At 45.7% G+C, this 18,262-nt stretch overlaps 1 protein-coding gene across 1 annotated transcript in view; it reads right to left on the bottom strand.

The window, feature by feature from the left end:
• Positions 1–11,403: 11,403 nt before the first annotated feature.
• The window catches only part of ANKRD33B (ankyrin repeat domain 33B), a 48,129-nt gene continuing 41,270 nt past the window's right edge, over positions 11,404–18,262 (bottom strand). The window contains exon 4 of the mRNA XM_074573573.1: positions 11,404–14,527. Coding sequence (XP_074429674.1) covers positions 13,677–14,527 — 851 coding nt within the window. The 3' untranslated portion in view covers positions 11,404–13,676. The remainder of the gene's footprint in view (positions 14,528–18,262) is intronic.

Genomic DNA, 18,262 nt, shown 5'->3' on the forward strand with positions numbered 1-18,262 from the left:
CACATGCCTTGCAAGCTCCCAGATTAAATTTGCTACAGTGGCTGGTATTGTTTTGTGGTGGGCTAGGCTTCTCAGAGGTGAGAGCTCGTCCAGGTGCGGGGAGGTGTCTAAAAGCAGTGGGAGACCATCCAGGGGAGAGACCTCAAGCTGAACATGCATCTTTCCACTCCCTAAACTTGTCACTGAATGCTGAGAGTCAGGTAGGCATTTTCTGTAGATTTGCTGAGGGAGGGCTTGGCAGCAGAGCGGAATTTGGGGGAGATATTAACGAAAGATTGTGGTAGCAGCTGGGCAGATCTAACCTTGATATTTTGAGAGGGAAATGCTACAGCCTTCTTGGAAACGCACCCTGGAAACGTTGAAGTTGGGGCTGGAAGGAGAGGAAAAGAGACCTCTTAAGGAAGATGCAATTCAGAGAGGAAGCGAATGCAGCTCATGTAATTATGCAGGACTACTTTGTCTGCGGCACTCGGAATAAGCAAGTCATGAGCATATATTCTGTGGATGCAAAAACTGTGTCAGGGAGAAATACACACATGCATGCCCTGCAGCTTTCACTTGCCCGGCCCCATCATTTCTGTAAGTACAGATCCTTCTTCTTCGTCCTTCCCTTCAGCTCTCGCCAAAGACGTCACCACACTGTCTTGCATGGTCTTCTGGTGACCCCTGTCTCAAAACTCCCCTGTCCCACTTCCCTGAAACTTTATCACCACCGGGGCTGCGCTCCTGGAGGGAGCTTAGGCACGCTCCTGGCTGTGCATCGTCGCTGCCGACATCCCAGATGAGAGCCTGTCAGCCAGGGGAGAAACAGTAATGCCAAAAAGGTGCCTTTGGCTTGCTCAGAAATTTCCCCTGGAGTTTGCCGAGTTGGGAGAGTCTGGGCATGGCAGAGATCTGTACATCGGGGAAAAAAACAAATAGTTACTCAAAGAAAAGGCTTTTCAAGGCTGCCTTTGACCACCTGAATAATCAGCACCAACAAAACCTAAAAGAGCTTATGAAGTATCAGAAAGTGGTTTTGAGTGTTCTCAACAGCTTTTTGCCTTAGATATGAGACTCCCTGTGTTGTTCTCTCCCAGTCAGTTATATGGATGATGTGGTGGACAGCCCACCAGCACGGAAGACCAGAAGGTGGTCTTTGTATCCTTCCTTTTGGTGTGAGGGTCTCTGAGGTTTACACCCAAATGCTGTAGGAGTTTGGAGGGCCACTGCCAGGGACACTCCAAGGGACACTTCTCAGGACACTGCCTTGCATGGTCTTCAGGGCTCAGGCAGCTCGGAGAGCCCCAACACGTGGGGTGTTTCTGGTGGCGTCCAGCCATCATGTGCTTCTCTTTCAGAGAGTCTGGGAGGGCTTGTTGCCGGTGAGCAGCTGACGGGAGAAGGGGGAACAAAAGTGTTTTGTTCTGGACCACAGGATATGTTTTGAGTTTGCACCAGACAGAAAATACATGGGGTTACACACCACACGTGACTGCGTCTGCTGGTGATGGTTACATCAAGTCCCTCAATCAGCAGTGTTTATAGCAATGCCTAGAGCACGGTGATTAGAATATGGACTCTGATTTTAGGGATCTGGATTCCTAGCCCATTTCAGTGGAAGCTTTTGTTCTCTTTCATGGGAATTGATTGCTTACCAGTAAAATGCATGCGGGTATTGTTACAGTTTAATAGGGTTTGCCTGCGAAAACAGATGTGAAAAAGCCTTTAAATAGCTACAGTGCCCTGCCAGCATCCCAGCATTCACTGCCTAACTCAGTAGATACTTTCTCAAGGGAAAGACACCGATAGAATTGAAAAGAGCAAAAACGCTTTGCAAGGAATCCTAGGAAAGGTATGAGCAGCTCCCCAAGTATTTTGCAGGTGCTGCGGAGGTCTGGGTGCAGCTTGGTGCTCAAGAATTCCCACTTCCCCTCCTTCCCACCACCACAGTTTTCTTCACACTGTCTTGAAAACGTGAGCAGTGTAACCAGGGCACTGGTATCTGAGTTTGCAAGTTGCCCAAAAGTATCTCTAAGAAGAAAGTACTCTTTGTGCGTCTTAATGGGATTGCTGGCTCCGAAATCCAAAGCTGGCAATTGGCAGCATCATTAAAACTGAAGTTGAAGGCAGGGTAAAACACATTCAAGTTAATATCAAAATAAGGTGTCCGACTACTGTACTGACTATTTTTACGTATAGTTCAACAACTTCGTATAAATCAGGTGCGAAAGTGCTGCGTTTCCTCCAGCCCGCGGCAGGGTTGGGGTTCAGCTGGCTGTGGCGTCCCCAGGGCCTCCTTTACCACCTTCTGCTTCATCCTCACCCGTGGCTCCCTCTCAGTGCCCAGGAATCTTTTACAATCCCATCCAAACATCACCCGCCTCAGCTAGGTTTCTGGACAAATTCAAAGGAACTGAGACAAGATGATGCTGGAATGCTACATGGCCTGTTTAAAAAGCAATGTTGCCCAGACTAGAAGTAGCGAAACATTGGCTCTTCTCCTAAAGCGTTTATCAATGCGTGCTCAGAGCATCTCGTACTCATTTCATAAGCTTTATTATCAGATATTTGGGTTGGGTTTGGTAACCTGTGACATGACAGGCGTGCCTGCTCTGGCACGAGGGGAGAGGCCTCCAGGCCACAAGCCAAAGTGACGCTGCTTTCTTCAGCCCTCCCCTGGGCCTGGAAATCCAAAGGCTATTTTTGGGTGGGTGCAAACCCACAATTGCATAAGAAGATTCGTGTCCATACATTAATGGGATTTTTAAATAACTCTGGCGGGAGATTATCACTGTTAAATTAGAACCTGGATTTGTTTGACTTGCTGCTGCTGGGTTGCAGCCGCCGCATCTCCCTCCTCTCTTCTTCTGCCCCGGGTTCATTTCAATTCCTTCTAAGTGTTGTTCCCTCATGTGTCTTTTCAGCTGGCACGAGGCTTTCAGAAGAGCCCAGCTAATGGGAAATGGCAGCACAGGGATTTAGTGGCATTTAGGCTGCACGGACCTGGCTTTTGCTTTCATAACTTCATAAATCTGTTAAATAGCCCACTGGAATCTCCAAAAGCTGGAGCTCTTCAGAAAAGTAGGCTGTGATGGTGGTATATGATGGAAAACCTTTTTCGCCTTGCATTTCTAGGTGAAGCTTTCAGTGTACTTTTTGCTATACAGCAAATACTCATTTACTTGAGGAAAGCACTTGGTGGGAAAAACAGGCCAAAGACACCATCAGCTTCCTGCTGCTCCGAGGAAAGTACTTTTTTTTTTTTTTCATGGGTTTTGAAAGATGGTCTCTTTAATGGTATATGTCTATACTGTGGGGAATGCATGAGCACTCTCGCATTTTTTTTGTTTTTAGAAGCTGTATGGGTTCAACCACCCCCCAGCTGTGAGTAGCAGCAGCAGATCCACGTTCTGGATGTGTCTGGCCTCACCATCATTTGACACCTGCAGACTACCATCGGCATCGCCCCAGGCTCCGCTCTGGCCCCTGCCATCTAAAATACAAAGAAATCTACGTGGTTTTCCAAACCTAATCGATGACATGTGCTCCGTTTGCTTGATCGATGTAGTTTTCCTTATGTGCTTTGGTTTCTGTGGGTTTTTCCACCCATCCTTTTCCCTCATTACCTGATAACCAAGAGCTGCCATTATGAGTTAACTTGGGATGTAGGAAAATATTTCTGTTTAATTGATGGGGAAACTGAGGCACAGAGGAGACAAGGAAGTCTGGCTGGAACAAGCCCTGCACTTGATCCAGCATGTGCCACCACAGGAACAGCTGCAGCTTTGATGCTCTGGAAATACCCGGATGGTGACGTTGACTTTAATCTGTTTTATTCCCTAGATGTTTTCTTCAGCCATATCCCCTTGTGGTGGTGGTTTCCTTTGTCTCATCCAACCTCACATCTCTTTACTTTGGTCATATCCTAGCTGACTGGTGTATTCAGCTCTTCACAACAACCTCATTTTATTGATTTTTCAATTTAACTAATTCTTGCCCTGAGGAAGTGCCACTCGATCCTCTAAAAGAAGAAGGGTGACCAATATAGCACGTCCTGTGTCATGGGATGATGGGCTTAGGAGGGAAAGAGACAGAGCTCGCCTACCATGTTTGTAGATTTTGCCTACCATGTTTATAGATTTTCTGTGCTTTTTTCTTTCTTGTCCAGATAGACACATCCCGAAGCTGAGACTTTTTTTTTAGTGACTAAGAATAGCTACAGTTATGGGTGTGTTCTACACTGGCAATTGAAGAGCATACCTGGAGATAAAGAAGGAATAGAGGCCTCCAAGCAAGCCCCAAGCTTAGTGTCTGGGAGGTGGGCTGTTTGTCTGCAGTACACGGTTAAATCCCACAGCTGGCTTCTGCGCAAGCTGTGTTTTGTAGGAGGCAGCCTTGGGAAGACCTGCAGACAGGGAATTATTATAATCCATCCTGGATGTCACAAAAGCATGGATTAATATTTCATCTTCTGCCTCCGACTGTTGTCAGGCTCACTTTGTTCCTGAGTTGGGGCTGTGATCCTCAAAAGACAGCCTTGAATTAAAGATTAAGCTAGCGTTTTACTCGACGGAGAGAGAGCAATTTCCTGCAGAGGACAGTGACGATACAGTTCTCACCCAGCTCTGCACACAGGGGTTTAAAGTTTCCCAGATCCAAACGGTAGAGCAAAGCTGCAGCGTGGTGCTGGGGACTGTGGGAGGGGAAGGGCCTCTGGCAGTTGAGAGCCACGTTAATGAAAGTGAGACTGGTAATTAGCCGAAGGGGGGCAAGAGGTGCTGAACTGCTCCAGGAGATGCCATTGACTCTGCTGGGTATGAAAGAGCTCGTCAATGACAAACTGTAGAAGAGAAAGGAGTACCTTATTGTCTTGTTGGAAAAGTGAAAGCTGCAAGGAAGCCAGAATGGGTCGGCAGAGAACTCAGGGCAGAGCCTTCCCCCAGGTCTAGGACATGGCAGGGCAGCACTCTCCATTGAAAATCAATTTAGTTAAGCTGCCACAACTCTCTGGGTGGAAACTCTGATTTCAGGATGAATGATTTATATCACTTTAATCTCAAGCTGGTTCTGATTGATTAAATCAAGTGAGTATTAGTCTGATTTAAACCAACCCAAGAGAGCCTGTGCATATTTGCTCTGCTTAACTCGTCACTTAAATCAGTTCAACTGTTTTTTACTTTTTGGTTTTGTTTTTAAATACAGGCAAGACCTCACCATGATACCTGGCTATTTTTTCTTTGGACAGCTGACATGCAGTTTAAGTCCAGCACTTTATCCTCGGCTTTCTCTGAGCACAATAGCTTAGTCAGTCATGGAAATCCTAAGACAGTCCAGGGCATTTAAGATTCAAAAATGGGCACATTGTTGGGCAAGTGATTACGCAAGAAAGTGGAGAACCCAGTTTGAGAGCGCAAGCAAAACTAGTGCCCATAAGTCACCATGACTGAGATGACGACTGACACGCAACGAAGCCCAGTTCCTGTGCCTGGGCAATAGCTGAACAAGTGTCATCTAGAAAAGAGCAGGTGCAGACACTCGATAGTGCTGGTGCGGGAAACCCTGTGTAAGCCTAAAACGGCTCTTGCAGAAGGCTGCCTCATGGTGGCTGGGAAACCACTGGCAAACACTGCTCACTCTGACCAGGAATACAAATAAAAAGGCTAATAGAATCGATCATACGAAGAACAAAACCCACAGTTTTCACAAAGCACAAGGGAAAAAGTCACATCCACAAAGTGTTTTTTTATCTGAGCACGTCAGTTGAATTTGAGTTCGCAAAAAAAGTATTTTCAAGAGCAAAACTAGTCTGATCAGTTCTATTGCTCACCAAACGAATGTTGTTTTATTTCGCTTATAACAATACACTTCAGGAGTCTGAGACTGCAGCTTTTGGAAAAGGATGCCAGGTGGTCAAAGTGATCACTTACTTACAAGACCACATATCACTTGCACGGAAACTGGGTAAATCCTGAGTGACGGCTATTCCACTACACTTCCCTGGGAGAGCAACCAAGCTGATAATACAGCATGCCTGCTTTCAATACAACTACATTTGAATATTCTTTGGAAATGCTGTTGCACCTTGCTTTGGAGGAGGACTTTTAGTGGGGCCATTACTTAACGGCATCGCTTATTGATCAGTGCCACATTAACACCGCCACACAATAATGCAGAGCATCCCCACGCTACTGACTTCTGCAAGAAGCTGGCTTCAGTATAATGGCAGCAAGCACGAGGAAACCTTAACTCCCATTGCCAGATCCAGTTGGAAAATAAAAATATTATCACCTTTGTCAGCAGAAGGTTGCGTTTAGATACTCAGAAGCATTTTTGGTGGTTGACACTGCCCTAAGCAGATTTCAGTTACTACGGGACCAAAAGTAAAAATATCATACACATACACATATGCGCGTGAACACATGCAATGGAGATGTTGGAGCAGTTCCTGTGCCCCTTTCTTGATCCCCACATATCAGAGCTCACTGTTCGATCGGTGCCTTATGCAAAATCACTGAGTGCATCCAGGATGGTGCCTGCGAGCACGGATTTTTCACATCTGCCTCTTGAGCGTTTGTGCTTATTTTTGATTTATTTGGGAGGAAGGGCTTGGGCAAAGTAACAAACTGTCATTCATGTGGGAAGCTGCTATGACAGGAAGGGGAAAAGGAACCACCTGAACCCATTTTCCCAACCTCTTCTGTTTTCCTGAGAGCGGGCTGAAACAGCAGCATTTGGCCCACTCATTATCCACAAACCTCTGCACAGTTTTATAGTCATAAAAGAATGCTATGAACATTGTAAATTCTGATGTGCCAAGAGAACTGCCAAATTTAAACCTGACTAGGCAAAATTAATATGCATAATAACTTTAATTACACTATGAAGTACGATTTTTCACAGAATCCCCTGCCTCTTCCCATGCAAGTGCCCCATAGTGCTCAGTGAAAAGGCAGCTGGTCTGTTTTTTCATTGTAGCCTCCACATTGTACCCTGAATGATTTGTTCCTCTCACAGAACAATTATTTAATGCTAGCTTTCTTAGAGACGGTCATCATTAACATAGCTGAGTGCTTCACATCATCACTAGCAGGTGAGAGGCCTTTTATATGTATATATTTTATAAATATCTAAACATATATGACTACATATAGATGTTATATATATATATATAATGTAGCACACCTGTTACTTTATATATGAATGACATATATGTATGACTGTTACCAATAGGTAGTTTTATAGGTATGGTCTAATTTAATATCGTGAATAATTAATATAACTTAATTATATAGGTATCTTATAGCTAAGGAACTGATTTGGGGTATCCAGTTTGCTAAGTTTGTGATGTCCTTATTCAGTGTATTTAGCATTATAAAACACATCTTGGTCTAAGCATGGCTCTGGCTGACGTCATTTGTGCTTCTCAGTGGTCAGCAGCTCCACAGCCACAGCAAAAGGCGTCCAGAGTTTATGAGGTTTTCTTTAAATGCCATATTTAGCTGTACACAGGAATTGTCCAGGCAGAAGCAAGGTGAGCTGGCCCTTCTCGCGTGCCATGAGACACTCTCCAGGCCTCCTGTGTAATAATTTGACAGCCAGCAATACCTTTGGAGGTATCTGTGGATACTGCATTTTTTGCTTACTTGAAGGATTCAAGAGCTGGGTCAGAAACACTTCAAACACTACATCTCTGAATACAGTTTCCCTCTTCTGTGTCTTGGTGGACTTTCCAAACTGGCTTTCCCTGGAAATAATCACTCCTTGGCCTTCTGCAAGCAGAGAAGGTGCCGTGAGAGGACTGGTACCTGGGGATGATGAGCACTTTTGTTTTCTTTTGTTTTTCCTTTTTTTTTTTCATTTGGGTGGGGGGGAGATCCTGGAGAAAGAGTGTCCCCAGGATCATCAGGTAGACAATGCTTACAGCTCCCGTGGGGTTTCTAGTTGAACTGCGCTAATACAGGACTATTCCTGTCTGAGTTAGATATGGAGCTGAAGAGTTTTATTTCTGAGGTTTTTATCTGAGGAAGCCTTTGCCTCACAGCACGTTTGAAGCCCTGGTTTGTGTTTATAACCCTAGAAATGACCTCTTGGCCTCCGTGTTAACACAAAGGAACAATTTTGGCCTCACTTAAGGAATATGTCCATACTGAAATCAATTGCTTGATGCATCCTATCCTAAACAAGCTGATTTCATGTTTTCATTGATTGATCTGTGTGCATGCTACAGCCAGCCTGCCACTGCTCTGCAATCAGGCCTGGGCACCTTGAACGTATTTAACACAGGTACCCAAGGAAGGACTTAAGTGATGTTGCTTGTTATTGGCTATTATTTTGATTTTTGTACTCTTCTTAATGCATAACATGTTGGTAGGCAAGATGCTCTACAGCCTAGAGAGGGTCCCTGGTGGCCAGCCTGCTGGGTGACAGGCTTATTTGGCTTTCTCATTTTCAGGATGCTGTTGGAGGCATGTTCCCCGACTTCAGATCAAATCTTTTACAACTCTGTCCAAAGTCATTGCTGAGTAAAAATCGTCAAAAGAGAATGCTGGGGAACTAAGGCGACCCTGAAGGAGGCTCGTACTGAATCACTTTCTTTTTAAATAATAAATTCCTTAGCAGACCAGAGCAAGTCTTTATGGATGCTTTTGACTCTTGTGTACACGATACTCAGAAAAATTTCTGTCAAAAATACGATCTTGTTTTAAGTCAGAACCATAGACATCAATGTATTTTTCTTTCCTCCTCACTGCCTCCATTACCTCTTGTCCACTCTTCCAGGGATTATCTCTGCCCACTAGTATTAGCATTAGTTTAGCAGTTTTCAGTGACTTGGAATTCGAAGACTGAGTTGCAAAATTTACAATAGGGAGAGTCTGCAGAACTGTCAGTCCGGTTTTTGCTTGCCTTGAGAAGATGGCTGGCTGGCTGCTCTCTCTGCTGAATACACTCTCTGGGTGAGTAATTATCCAAGTAATGAAGGAGCTCTTTAAGTGACTCAAATGACTCTATGGGTTTGTAATTCTACCTGTGATAATTTAAAAGGAAGAAAAATGTGAGGATAATTCCCACTTCTTACAAATCTTTTATGGCTGAAGTCGCTGAGCAGCTCTGTTCCTGGTGCCTGTTTAATCTTTCCAAAGGAGAATGGGAAGGCAGGAGGTTGTAATTTTCCTAAATATCTGCAAACGAGTCCAAGCCCCTTTCCTTGGGGGTTCAGAAGAGATACAAATGCCTGTAAGAGGGTGTCAGCTCTGTGTTTCACGCTGCTAGATGTTTTCTGGAGCTACCTAACCTGTGCTGGGGAGCTCTTCCTCGCTGCTGGGGGCACAGCCTGGAGCACTGCCTGAGCCACCTGGCAGCTCGCTGCCTCTGAGCAAGACCGTCTCGCCCCTTCCTTCCCCTGCTTCCCTGCATTGGCTCCAGCGATTTTGTCTAGCTGACTAAATTGGCGGAATACTAATGGAGCGAAATGCCAGCTTTGCTGGAGGCGAGCAGGAATGCATGGGCAGGAGAAAGGGACACGACTGCCCTTTCCAGCCTTTTGCCCACCTGCAGCCTCCGGGTATCTGACCCAGCTGTGGAGTGTGAAGTTGTGAGGCACAATGAGCGGATCTAGCACAACCAGGCTGCATGAAGTACAGAAGGAAAAAAAAAAAAAAAAAAAGAAAAAAAAGAAAAAGAAAATTAAAAGGCGGCTTCAGTTCAGATCATCTGCAAACTGGCATATCCTGCTTATTGGGTCCTAATTTCAGTCACAGCTTTTGGAAGTTTCTTGCTGAAAAGTAGATGGTTAAAAAAGAAATACCCTTAAAGAATGTTGCGTATCTGTATGCCATTTTTCTATTTGAGGTGTTTTTTTACCAGCTGCTCTAATGTCTGTCCTGTAACAGGACAGCATGAGCACTCAGGACTCTTAAGAACATTTCCAGAAAAAGGTATTCAATGAAGAGGCCCAGTGAGGATTTTTGTCAAGGCTTAAGGAACAGTTTTCATTGGCATAAAACCCCCCAAATTAATAATACATAGTCACACAGGGAGCCAATTATGTGTAATTTTGTATTTCCACCTGAAAACCCTCCATGGGGTTGGTAGTCTCTTCCTTGTGACACCATTGCTCTCCAGGGATATGTATCCTTTCAGAGCACATTGGGAAGTACTTGGGATTTCTGTTTCCACCATCACTATATTAAATCCCTGTTGCTTACCGCAGAAGTCAATCAGCCCATCGGGCCGGGTGCTTCTCTGCGAGTGAGCATCAGATGGCAAGAGGCTGGCCGTCACCTCAAAGCTCGCAGTGTACCGAGGCAAGCAATGGCCGCGAAGGCAGACACAGCCCCTGCTCCGGTTTCACCCAACACTCAGGAGCATCGTTCCCACTAACATGCCAGGCTGCAACCTGGCATCGAAGGCGGGTAGAAAATCTTCCTCCGCCCTACAAATCTGTGTCCCCTTCCCCACAAGGGAGCATCCTGCTGCAGGAGTGCCTCTGCGTTCCCTCAGGGGCCTCAGCTGCCAGGAGGTGCTGTTTTGTAGGAGGTTAACCGTCCTGCTTGAGCGAACAGGAGCAATTTGAAGTACAGCCGATGTCGCTTGGCATTTCATAGTTACGGGTCTCTTGGAAAAAAAACACAGCAACCAAACACAAAACAAACCACTCTATTTGTGCTGAAATCCAAGAGAAATCAAATCCTCCTCGGCAGCAGCAGCTCAAGGGGAATTGGATGGCCGGAGGAGGGCCAGGCGTGCGTCCTCTCATACTATGGTCCATTTGCCACAGGTTTCCAGAAGCGTGTTTTGCGGGAGCTTTGCCCCCTGCAACCTTCAGACCCTTCAGACAGACAATAAAAAAAGCAAGTGAGAGGAGCAGCACTTCTGGTGAGAACGGTGATGAAGAGGAGGGTAATGCAGTGCGGCAGCAGGAGAGGAAGGCAATGAGGGGACAGAGACCTGTGCCTGCGCTTCCCACCCTAGCGAGGGCCAAGCTTTATGCAGACGCACAAAATGCAGCCCTGCTGCCCATAACGATGCCGGGGGACCGCCTGCTTGCAGCCGAGCAATGTGGCTGCGGGTGACTGAGGCAACGGCTTCTCTCTATGTGGAGATGGCCAGCCAAAGCCCGACGTCGGGACAAACGTCGTGGTTTTCTTTAACTCGTAGGGAAAAATTCACAAGGAGTGGCAGTTAACCCACAATAGCTCCCTCCAGGGAAACCAGACTGCTTTCAGGTGGTGCTGATTAGTCCATTGGTGACAGCGGCTGGGGTTTTTTATCTGCTGAAAAGTGAAAAGCAGCACCCCCAAACCGCTCTGAAGAATAAGGTCGCCAAATAAGTTTAACAGCTTGTTTAACCTTTTAATGGAAATATCACATACTTATACACATATACACAGTAAAGTACAAAGGGTTAGAAAACAGGCTTCATTTTCAGCCCCTAATTCTAACATACTGTATGTTAATCCCTGAGAGCAGCTGCCAATGGTATGTCTCCTGAAAGTGATACTGAGAGTGCAAATTCAAGTGCTCACCTGCAGCACAGGTTGCTTTTCAGATACTGAATCTGAATGCTAGATCTTCAGTATGCTGGGCTGGCGGTAAACAAAAATTAGTGGTTAAACCATTAAATCCAGCGTACCAATTTAAAAAAACCCCACCATCCTAATATCTCTGCCACAGGCAGCTAAAAGATGTCTTCCTGCTCTCCAAAGAAATGAGTTCAGCTTATATTCTGGTCACACCAAATCCATCACAAAGTTGGTGCCTATGAATTGCACTGCACTGATGCACTTGCAGACTAAAATCCTCTTTATATTCACAGAGCTGGGGAGGTTTATTAGCAGGATGGATATTCCTTCAGCTCTGACCTGGGAGGCTACCTGGCGATGCCGTCTAGCCAGCACAGCTACTCCAGCAAGAGGTACAAAGAACAGGCTGCGTAGAAAATCCTTGTTTCACATGTCTGCCATAACCTCTGTCGAGCCCTGACCCCCGCGGATGCTAGCTAGCAATACCAATCTGAGCACTGATTTTCAATCAACTGAATTTATTTCTCCCATGACACGCACAGTTTCATTACGAGTTCAGTGAGACCATGGCCAGCCTTTGTGCTGTGGGAGTAAAGGACGGAAAAGTTTTCCCTCTCCTTAATTGAAGGGAGAAGCTGGTGACAGCAGCAGCTGGGGTCTGCCTGGCCCCCATTAGAGCAACACCGTCGGGAGAACACACCACAGCACATTTCATTTCAAATGGGAGCAAAGCCTGAGCAAAAATGCAGCCTGAGCACGTGCTGTGTGACTTGTTGTTTGCGTTTGACCTCTACTCTTATGAATGTGGTCTTTCTTCAGCAAGCAGCAGGTTTACAGCCCTTCCTTGATGGAATTTGCCAGGGTTTGGCACACCGTTCAGTCTGGCTACTGGTAACACCTTAACATGGACCACAAGAACCTGCAGTAACCCGTGGGAACTCCCACTTTGAGATGCACTCATGTACTAGGGAAGGTTTTCTCCCAGTGTTGAGATAAAGGGGTGATGTACTGCCCTCTCCGGGCACCCAGAGACGTACTACCAAAGCTCACAGTGACATCTGGCCACCATTTCCAAATTTTAGCGGATGAGCTGCCTGGTCCTGCATCTCTGACTGGCTGTTCATAATATATGGCTGGACTTGATACCTAGGAAAATGGATTGAACTTCTGGAAGCTGCAGAATTCTCCTGTCCTGGCTATAATATGGAAAGGCTCCCAATAAACCCGGTGGTTTTTTTTAACAGGAACTTAAATATCAACCTAAAAAAAAACCCCCACCTGTCTAACCATCTCCCTTATTTCACAGTTAAACGCAATGACAGAGAATTCCCTGAGACTAAAGAGGAGACAACAGACAGTGGATGCAGGGAAACTTCATGGGGGAGGCAAATCTTAGGTGATGGTGGCATTCAAAAATTAGCTCAGCTTCTCTGTTGCTCGAAAGGAATCAGTCCCTGCCTCTGATTCATACCTGCAGAGGATGTGAATACCTCAACTACTGAAATATTTCATATGCAGCCCTTTTAATATTCAATAGAACAAACAATAGTGTTAAGAACTGCATCCATACAGACTGTATAGAGCTGTACAGTTTAATACCTATCCTGTCTTAAACTTTGATTACTGGAATTAAAATAAAGTGCTTAGTATATTCAAAACAATTGTAGACCTGGATTTTCACTGCCCACCAACACTGTGGTATATTTTAAACTTTTCATTATTACTATAAAACCTCGCAATACATCTACCTAAGCAAGGAGAGGGAGGAATGTCTAGTGTCAAAAGCACAACTCCTTAATTTTGTCCATTACAAAATGAACAAACACCAAATACGATCCTTTCACACACATGTTGTTTTTCAAGCTGTTTCTCAGTCATTCACCTGGAACTGGAAAAAAAGGAAACCGCAAGAGGACTGCGCCACTTAAAACTTCCTATCAGCGGCAGACAGGTGAACTTAGTAGGTCTTCAACCTTAAAATACCTTCCTGCTCCACCATCAGACACACTGTGGCATAGCCCTTGCCCTGCTTCTGCACCTTTTTCTGCACTGGGCCATTATTCAGTATTCCAGCTCCGTGAGCAGCGGGCATGCACGAAGGCATGCGGTCTGTTGTCTTGCTCAGATAACAAGACTAACGGCTCTAAAACCTTCTAAGCAACTGCTTTTAAATCAGGTCCTGCATCTGGCAGGAGACACCTGCTTCTGCTTTTGAGCCTCTGCTGCTTTTTTCTTCTCCTGTTCCTCTGCCTTCTTCCGCTCCTCTTTTAGCTCCTTGTATCTCCATTTGGGAATCTGCAAGTAGGGGTCGTCCTTTGCACTGCTCCTCCTTCTGGCCTTTTCTGGCTGGAAGGTGGGTGGAGGAGCCTTGCTTATACGGACTTTGGGGATGACAAATCCCGGCCTGACGCTGCTCCGTCTAAGCAGGTGGAGCGGCAAGAGGCTTGCTTTCCTGGTGGCTATGGTGTTCACTTGGGAGACTGAAAGGCTGATGGGCTGCAGGCTGGCTCGACGGTCCTTCTTCTTGGGGATCACCGTGACTTTGGAGTTCCGAAATAGCTTCTCGTAGCTGCTAAAGTGGTCTTTGTCCTGAGATCGGATCTCCTCGGCTCTCTGCTTCCTAATGATTTCTTGCACAGCCAGTCTGCGTTTCCCCACGGAAGGTGGGCTGCCTGGGCATACTGTCCGGCACGACAGGGCAATGAAAGGACTGCTCAAGCTTGTTGTCACCTTCACCATGTGATCGAGGACCCCATCTTCTTCTGGGCCGTAGAAAGACCGGAATGAGACAGCTGCCCTCATGCACTCAGAAATCCTCTGCAAACAAGTCTTTGGCTCTGCAGCCTTGGCAAGAAGTTCCTTCATCTTTGGCCATTCTGGTTTATATTGATCACAAAACTGTTCCGGGCATGGCCTGTCCATCAGCTTTTGCATGATGAAGGCAGATTCTGATCTTCCAGTGTAACAAGCCCATTCCCATGAAGTCAGTCCACGGCTTGGGTCAGTCGCGTGAACATTTGCCCCTCAAATAAAAGAAAAACAATTAGTGTTAATTAATGAAACCGCTCACACTTTTGTTGCTGTCCTCAAGAGTTGAATCGGGTAGATCCCTGCAAGAAAACATCATATACGACACACTATAATATTTGTGTCAAAATAAACATGGAATAAGGAGAGACACAGCTTCCTGACTTTCTGAACTCCTGATCTAATTAAAAAAAAAAAAAGAAGAAATTAAGGCCATATATATTAAATTCTCTTAAAGCAATGCAAAGAACAACGTAATGAATTTCAGCTGCATTGAATGTTTCTTGCCACTGTAAAATCCATTCACTCAGGCTCATAAGAAAAGAGTGAAAAATACAGAAAGAAACAATTCTGTATACAAAAATCCTTCCCATACGTAGTAATGGGCTTTGCCACTCAGAAGAGAGATCTTGGGGTAATGATCACAAGTACCACGAAAATATCAACTCAGTGCTCACCAGGGGCCAAAATAGCAAATAAAATACACGGAATTTCTAGAAAAGCATTAAAAAAATTGAGAAAAAATAGAGGGGGAAAAAAAGGAAAAAATAGAGAAAACACCAGGTGTACAATTCAGATTCTCTTATCTCTGAAAGGACACCGTAGAATGAGGGAAGGTTGAGAGGATGGTGACAAGGCTGATCAAATATAAGGAAAGTTTCCATACATGTCAGAGAGTGGATAATGGACGAGGTGGACTTTCAGTCTGAGCCCAGAACAGCTGTTTTCATCTACCTTAGATTACCACCCCTGAGGAAATGAAGTAATTGTTAGCAAAAACATGCTATTATCGCTGAGTGGACCAGCCATAAGAGGCAACTGGGACATGTGCTACACAGCAGAGGCTTAGGCATTTGAAGTACAGTGTTAGGCCCTGGAAGGAAATTATATCAAGTGGATATTGTCTTTTGCCCTGTCCTCCCCTAGTTCACAATTTATGATCTTTATCCACCCAATTCTGACATCTGTCCCCATTGCCATTCTTTCTTCTCATATATTTCTGGGTCCTTTTCCAGCTTTGCCTTCCTTTTGATCTCTCCATGTTCCTATAAGCCCCCTCACATGGGCTTCTGCCCTTGTTCTTCACTCTTGTGCTTTCAAGTGGGGTTAGACTCTTCTCCGCCAGGGCACCTGGCTGCCTGAAGAGAGGATACAAGAGCAACAGGAGGAGCAAGCATCCTAGTCTGCTCTGCTGTATCTTTTACTTCTGTAATACTATATCCAATGCTGCCACATTCCCTGGCAGCCAGAAAATTGCAGGGAAGTTCTCTCAGTCCTGTTATTGGGGTGGCGCCTGGGCATTTGCCAATGAGGATGGCATGTGCCTAGTGCTGCACACACGGAAGAGCTCTGTAAAGGACAGAGGAAGCTCAATACAGACAGCACCTTTGGAAGAATTGCTGCAGAACAACCAGCAGCAACAAGCCCTTTTGGTAGCTGAAGTCAGCAAGACTGTTGCAAAGGACCAACACATTATAGCTGGTGACCGTTAATCGGTACCAAAGATCTGGCCAAAAATCAGGCTGCTGCCACCAAGCAAAAAGAATCTCAGAGACATGACGAGGACTTGACAGCCAGCACCACGTCCTCTGCATCTCACCCAACTGATCCTGGAAGTACCACTTGGGCATAGGCGTCTTGGTGTTTTAGAGTACGTGGGTATGTGGGTGAAGGAATGACAGCAACAGGAGAATGAGTATGCGCATATACCCTCTGGTTTCAGGCGTTCTTAAGCTGCAAATCCCTTGCTTTATATTCTGCCTTTAAACTTCGACTGATCTCAGAGGGAGCTTTGCCACACCAGAATGTTGACTTTGTTCAGCAGATCTGCAGCATGTTCTCTGGGGCAGGCACAGACGCTTTGCCCAGCTGCTTTTAACATAACTGAGCTCTTTAACATTCAGTTATGGTTTACGCATATCTCTGGCCCTGTAGATAATTTCTGAGTTTTTGAAAAAATTCTAAGCTGGGATATGAACAGGCTACAGTGTTTGACTTCTTGAAAGGCTTCTCTATAAGCTGAAGCACCATTTTCAAACAGCCAACACAAAACTGACCTACACAGATCTTTCCACAAAAGAAAAGACATTCTGTCCCATTGCTTTGGAAGATGGAAATGTCCAGAGACTGAGACCCGACGAAAAGGCAAGAGAACAAACACCATGATAATTTTTTTTTTCAGGGTGGATTATCTTGGTAACAGCATTTCAAACTAGCACGGGGGGAACTAGATATCAGGAATGGCAACCAGGAAGCTGTTTGCAGTGGCTCCAGTATAACCTTCCACCCAAAGGATGGTTTGCCGTTGCAGAGAAACAGAGGAAAAAGGAGAGCATGAGGAAAATGATCAGTAGTTCACGACTGCAGAAGCTATAAACCCGTGAGGGGAGGAACAAATACATACAAAGATATGTCCTCCTGCTGCACTAGCCTGTTTTTGACCCGACCTACCCAAACTTCCTACCTCTGAATCTCTCCCATAAATTTTAATGAACAGTATGCTCTGCTTGTAAACAAACAAGAGGTATAGACACCCGCTTACTGCTATTGTCAAGAAAAAGACAAGCCAGCTCTGATATGGTGCAGCTGTGGGACCTTGGATCAGACTTGTGCAAAAAGAGCTGTGCGAGAAAGTGCTCACCGGCGTCTCCCCATCTGTGCCTGGGGGCTGCATTGAAGCTCAGACGCTGGGCTCTGGTCCTTGCCTGTGCTATGCTGCAGCTACGGCAGTGCTGTGCCTGTGCCTGGCCACGTGCCTTGCTGATTCAGACCCTGGCCCACAGACTTAATTTCTTGTTTGACCTCTCGGGTCAGACCTACGTTGCCTCTCGGGACATGCCTCGTCGCCAGGGACTTCCCTGGCAATCACTGCAGCAGTGGTTGATCCTGGTTATTGTCACCAGCCCTGCTCCATTTCTTCACGAAGCACCTTTGTTGATGAGGCTAGTGCCTCTGCGTGCCTTGCTGTCACCCTTGGTTCTCCTCCCTTTGAGGAGAAGCGCACTCCTGCTGCTGCCTGACAGATTCCCCCCCAGGTGTTTCGGAAACTTTATCTCAGGAAACAATACTACAGAGTATTGAAACCCTGATCTTTCAACAGAAATCAATGCTGACTTTGTACCTTGTATCACAAAATCTCTTCTAAGGCGTGATTTATTATAGTGGTATTGATTTTCTGTACAAATCAGGAGAAATTTGTGAACAAACTTGTCATTCAGCAGAATGTCTCATCTGGAAGAGACATGAATAGTCATGTCCCTTTCTAAATGTGATAGCAGTCTTATTGAACTAATTGTCGTTTCAGTGTAAGTATAGCCTACAGCTCTTCCTTTAGGAAAACTGCATTTGCCACTTGCCTTGATTTTCCTACGGAAGTTGCCCTGAAGGTAATTTTCAGCACAACTAGTTTGAATACACGTGTCCCTTTGAGATATCAACATCCTATTTGATTAAGAAGGTTCGATGTCCCTTGAGATGCAAAACTGACATCCTGAGTTTAAAGACCAGGAGTGAAAGACCTTAGGCATATGCTGCCGAGCTGTTTTATACACACTATTTAAAGCCCAGTCTCGAGCTCCACAGCCACTCCGGCGACTTTACTAAAGCAGCACTGAGTTTACACCAGAGATTTCAACGGGGCTTGAGACGTGAATTACAGCCGGCGTTCCTGTGCTCCGGCCGGGGCCGGCTCACTTGCTGAATGCTGGCAGCAGCCTGGTGCTGGCAGCGCA

The sequence above is a fragment of the Larus michahellis genome, chromosome 2, assembly GCF_964199755.1.
Source record: "Larus michahellis chromosome 2, bLarMic1.1, whole genome shotgun sequence".
Classification (NCBI taxonomy): Eukaryota; Metazoa; Chordata; class Aves; order Charadriiformes; family Laridae; genus Larus; species Larus michahellis.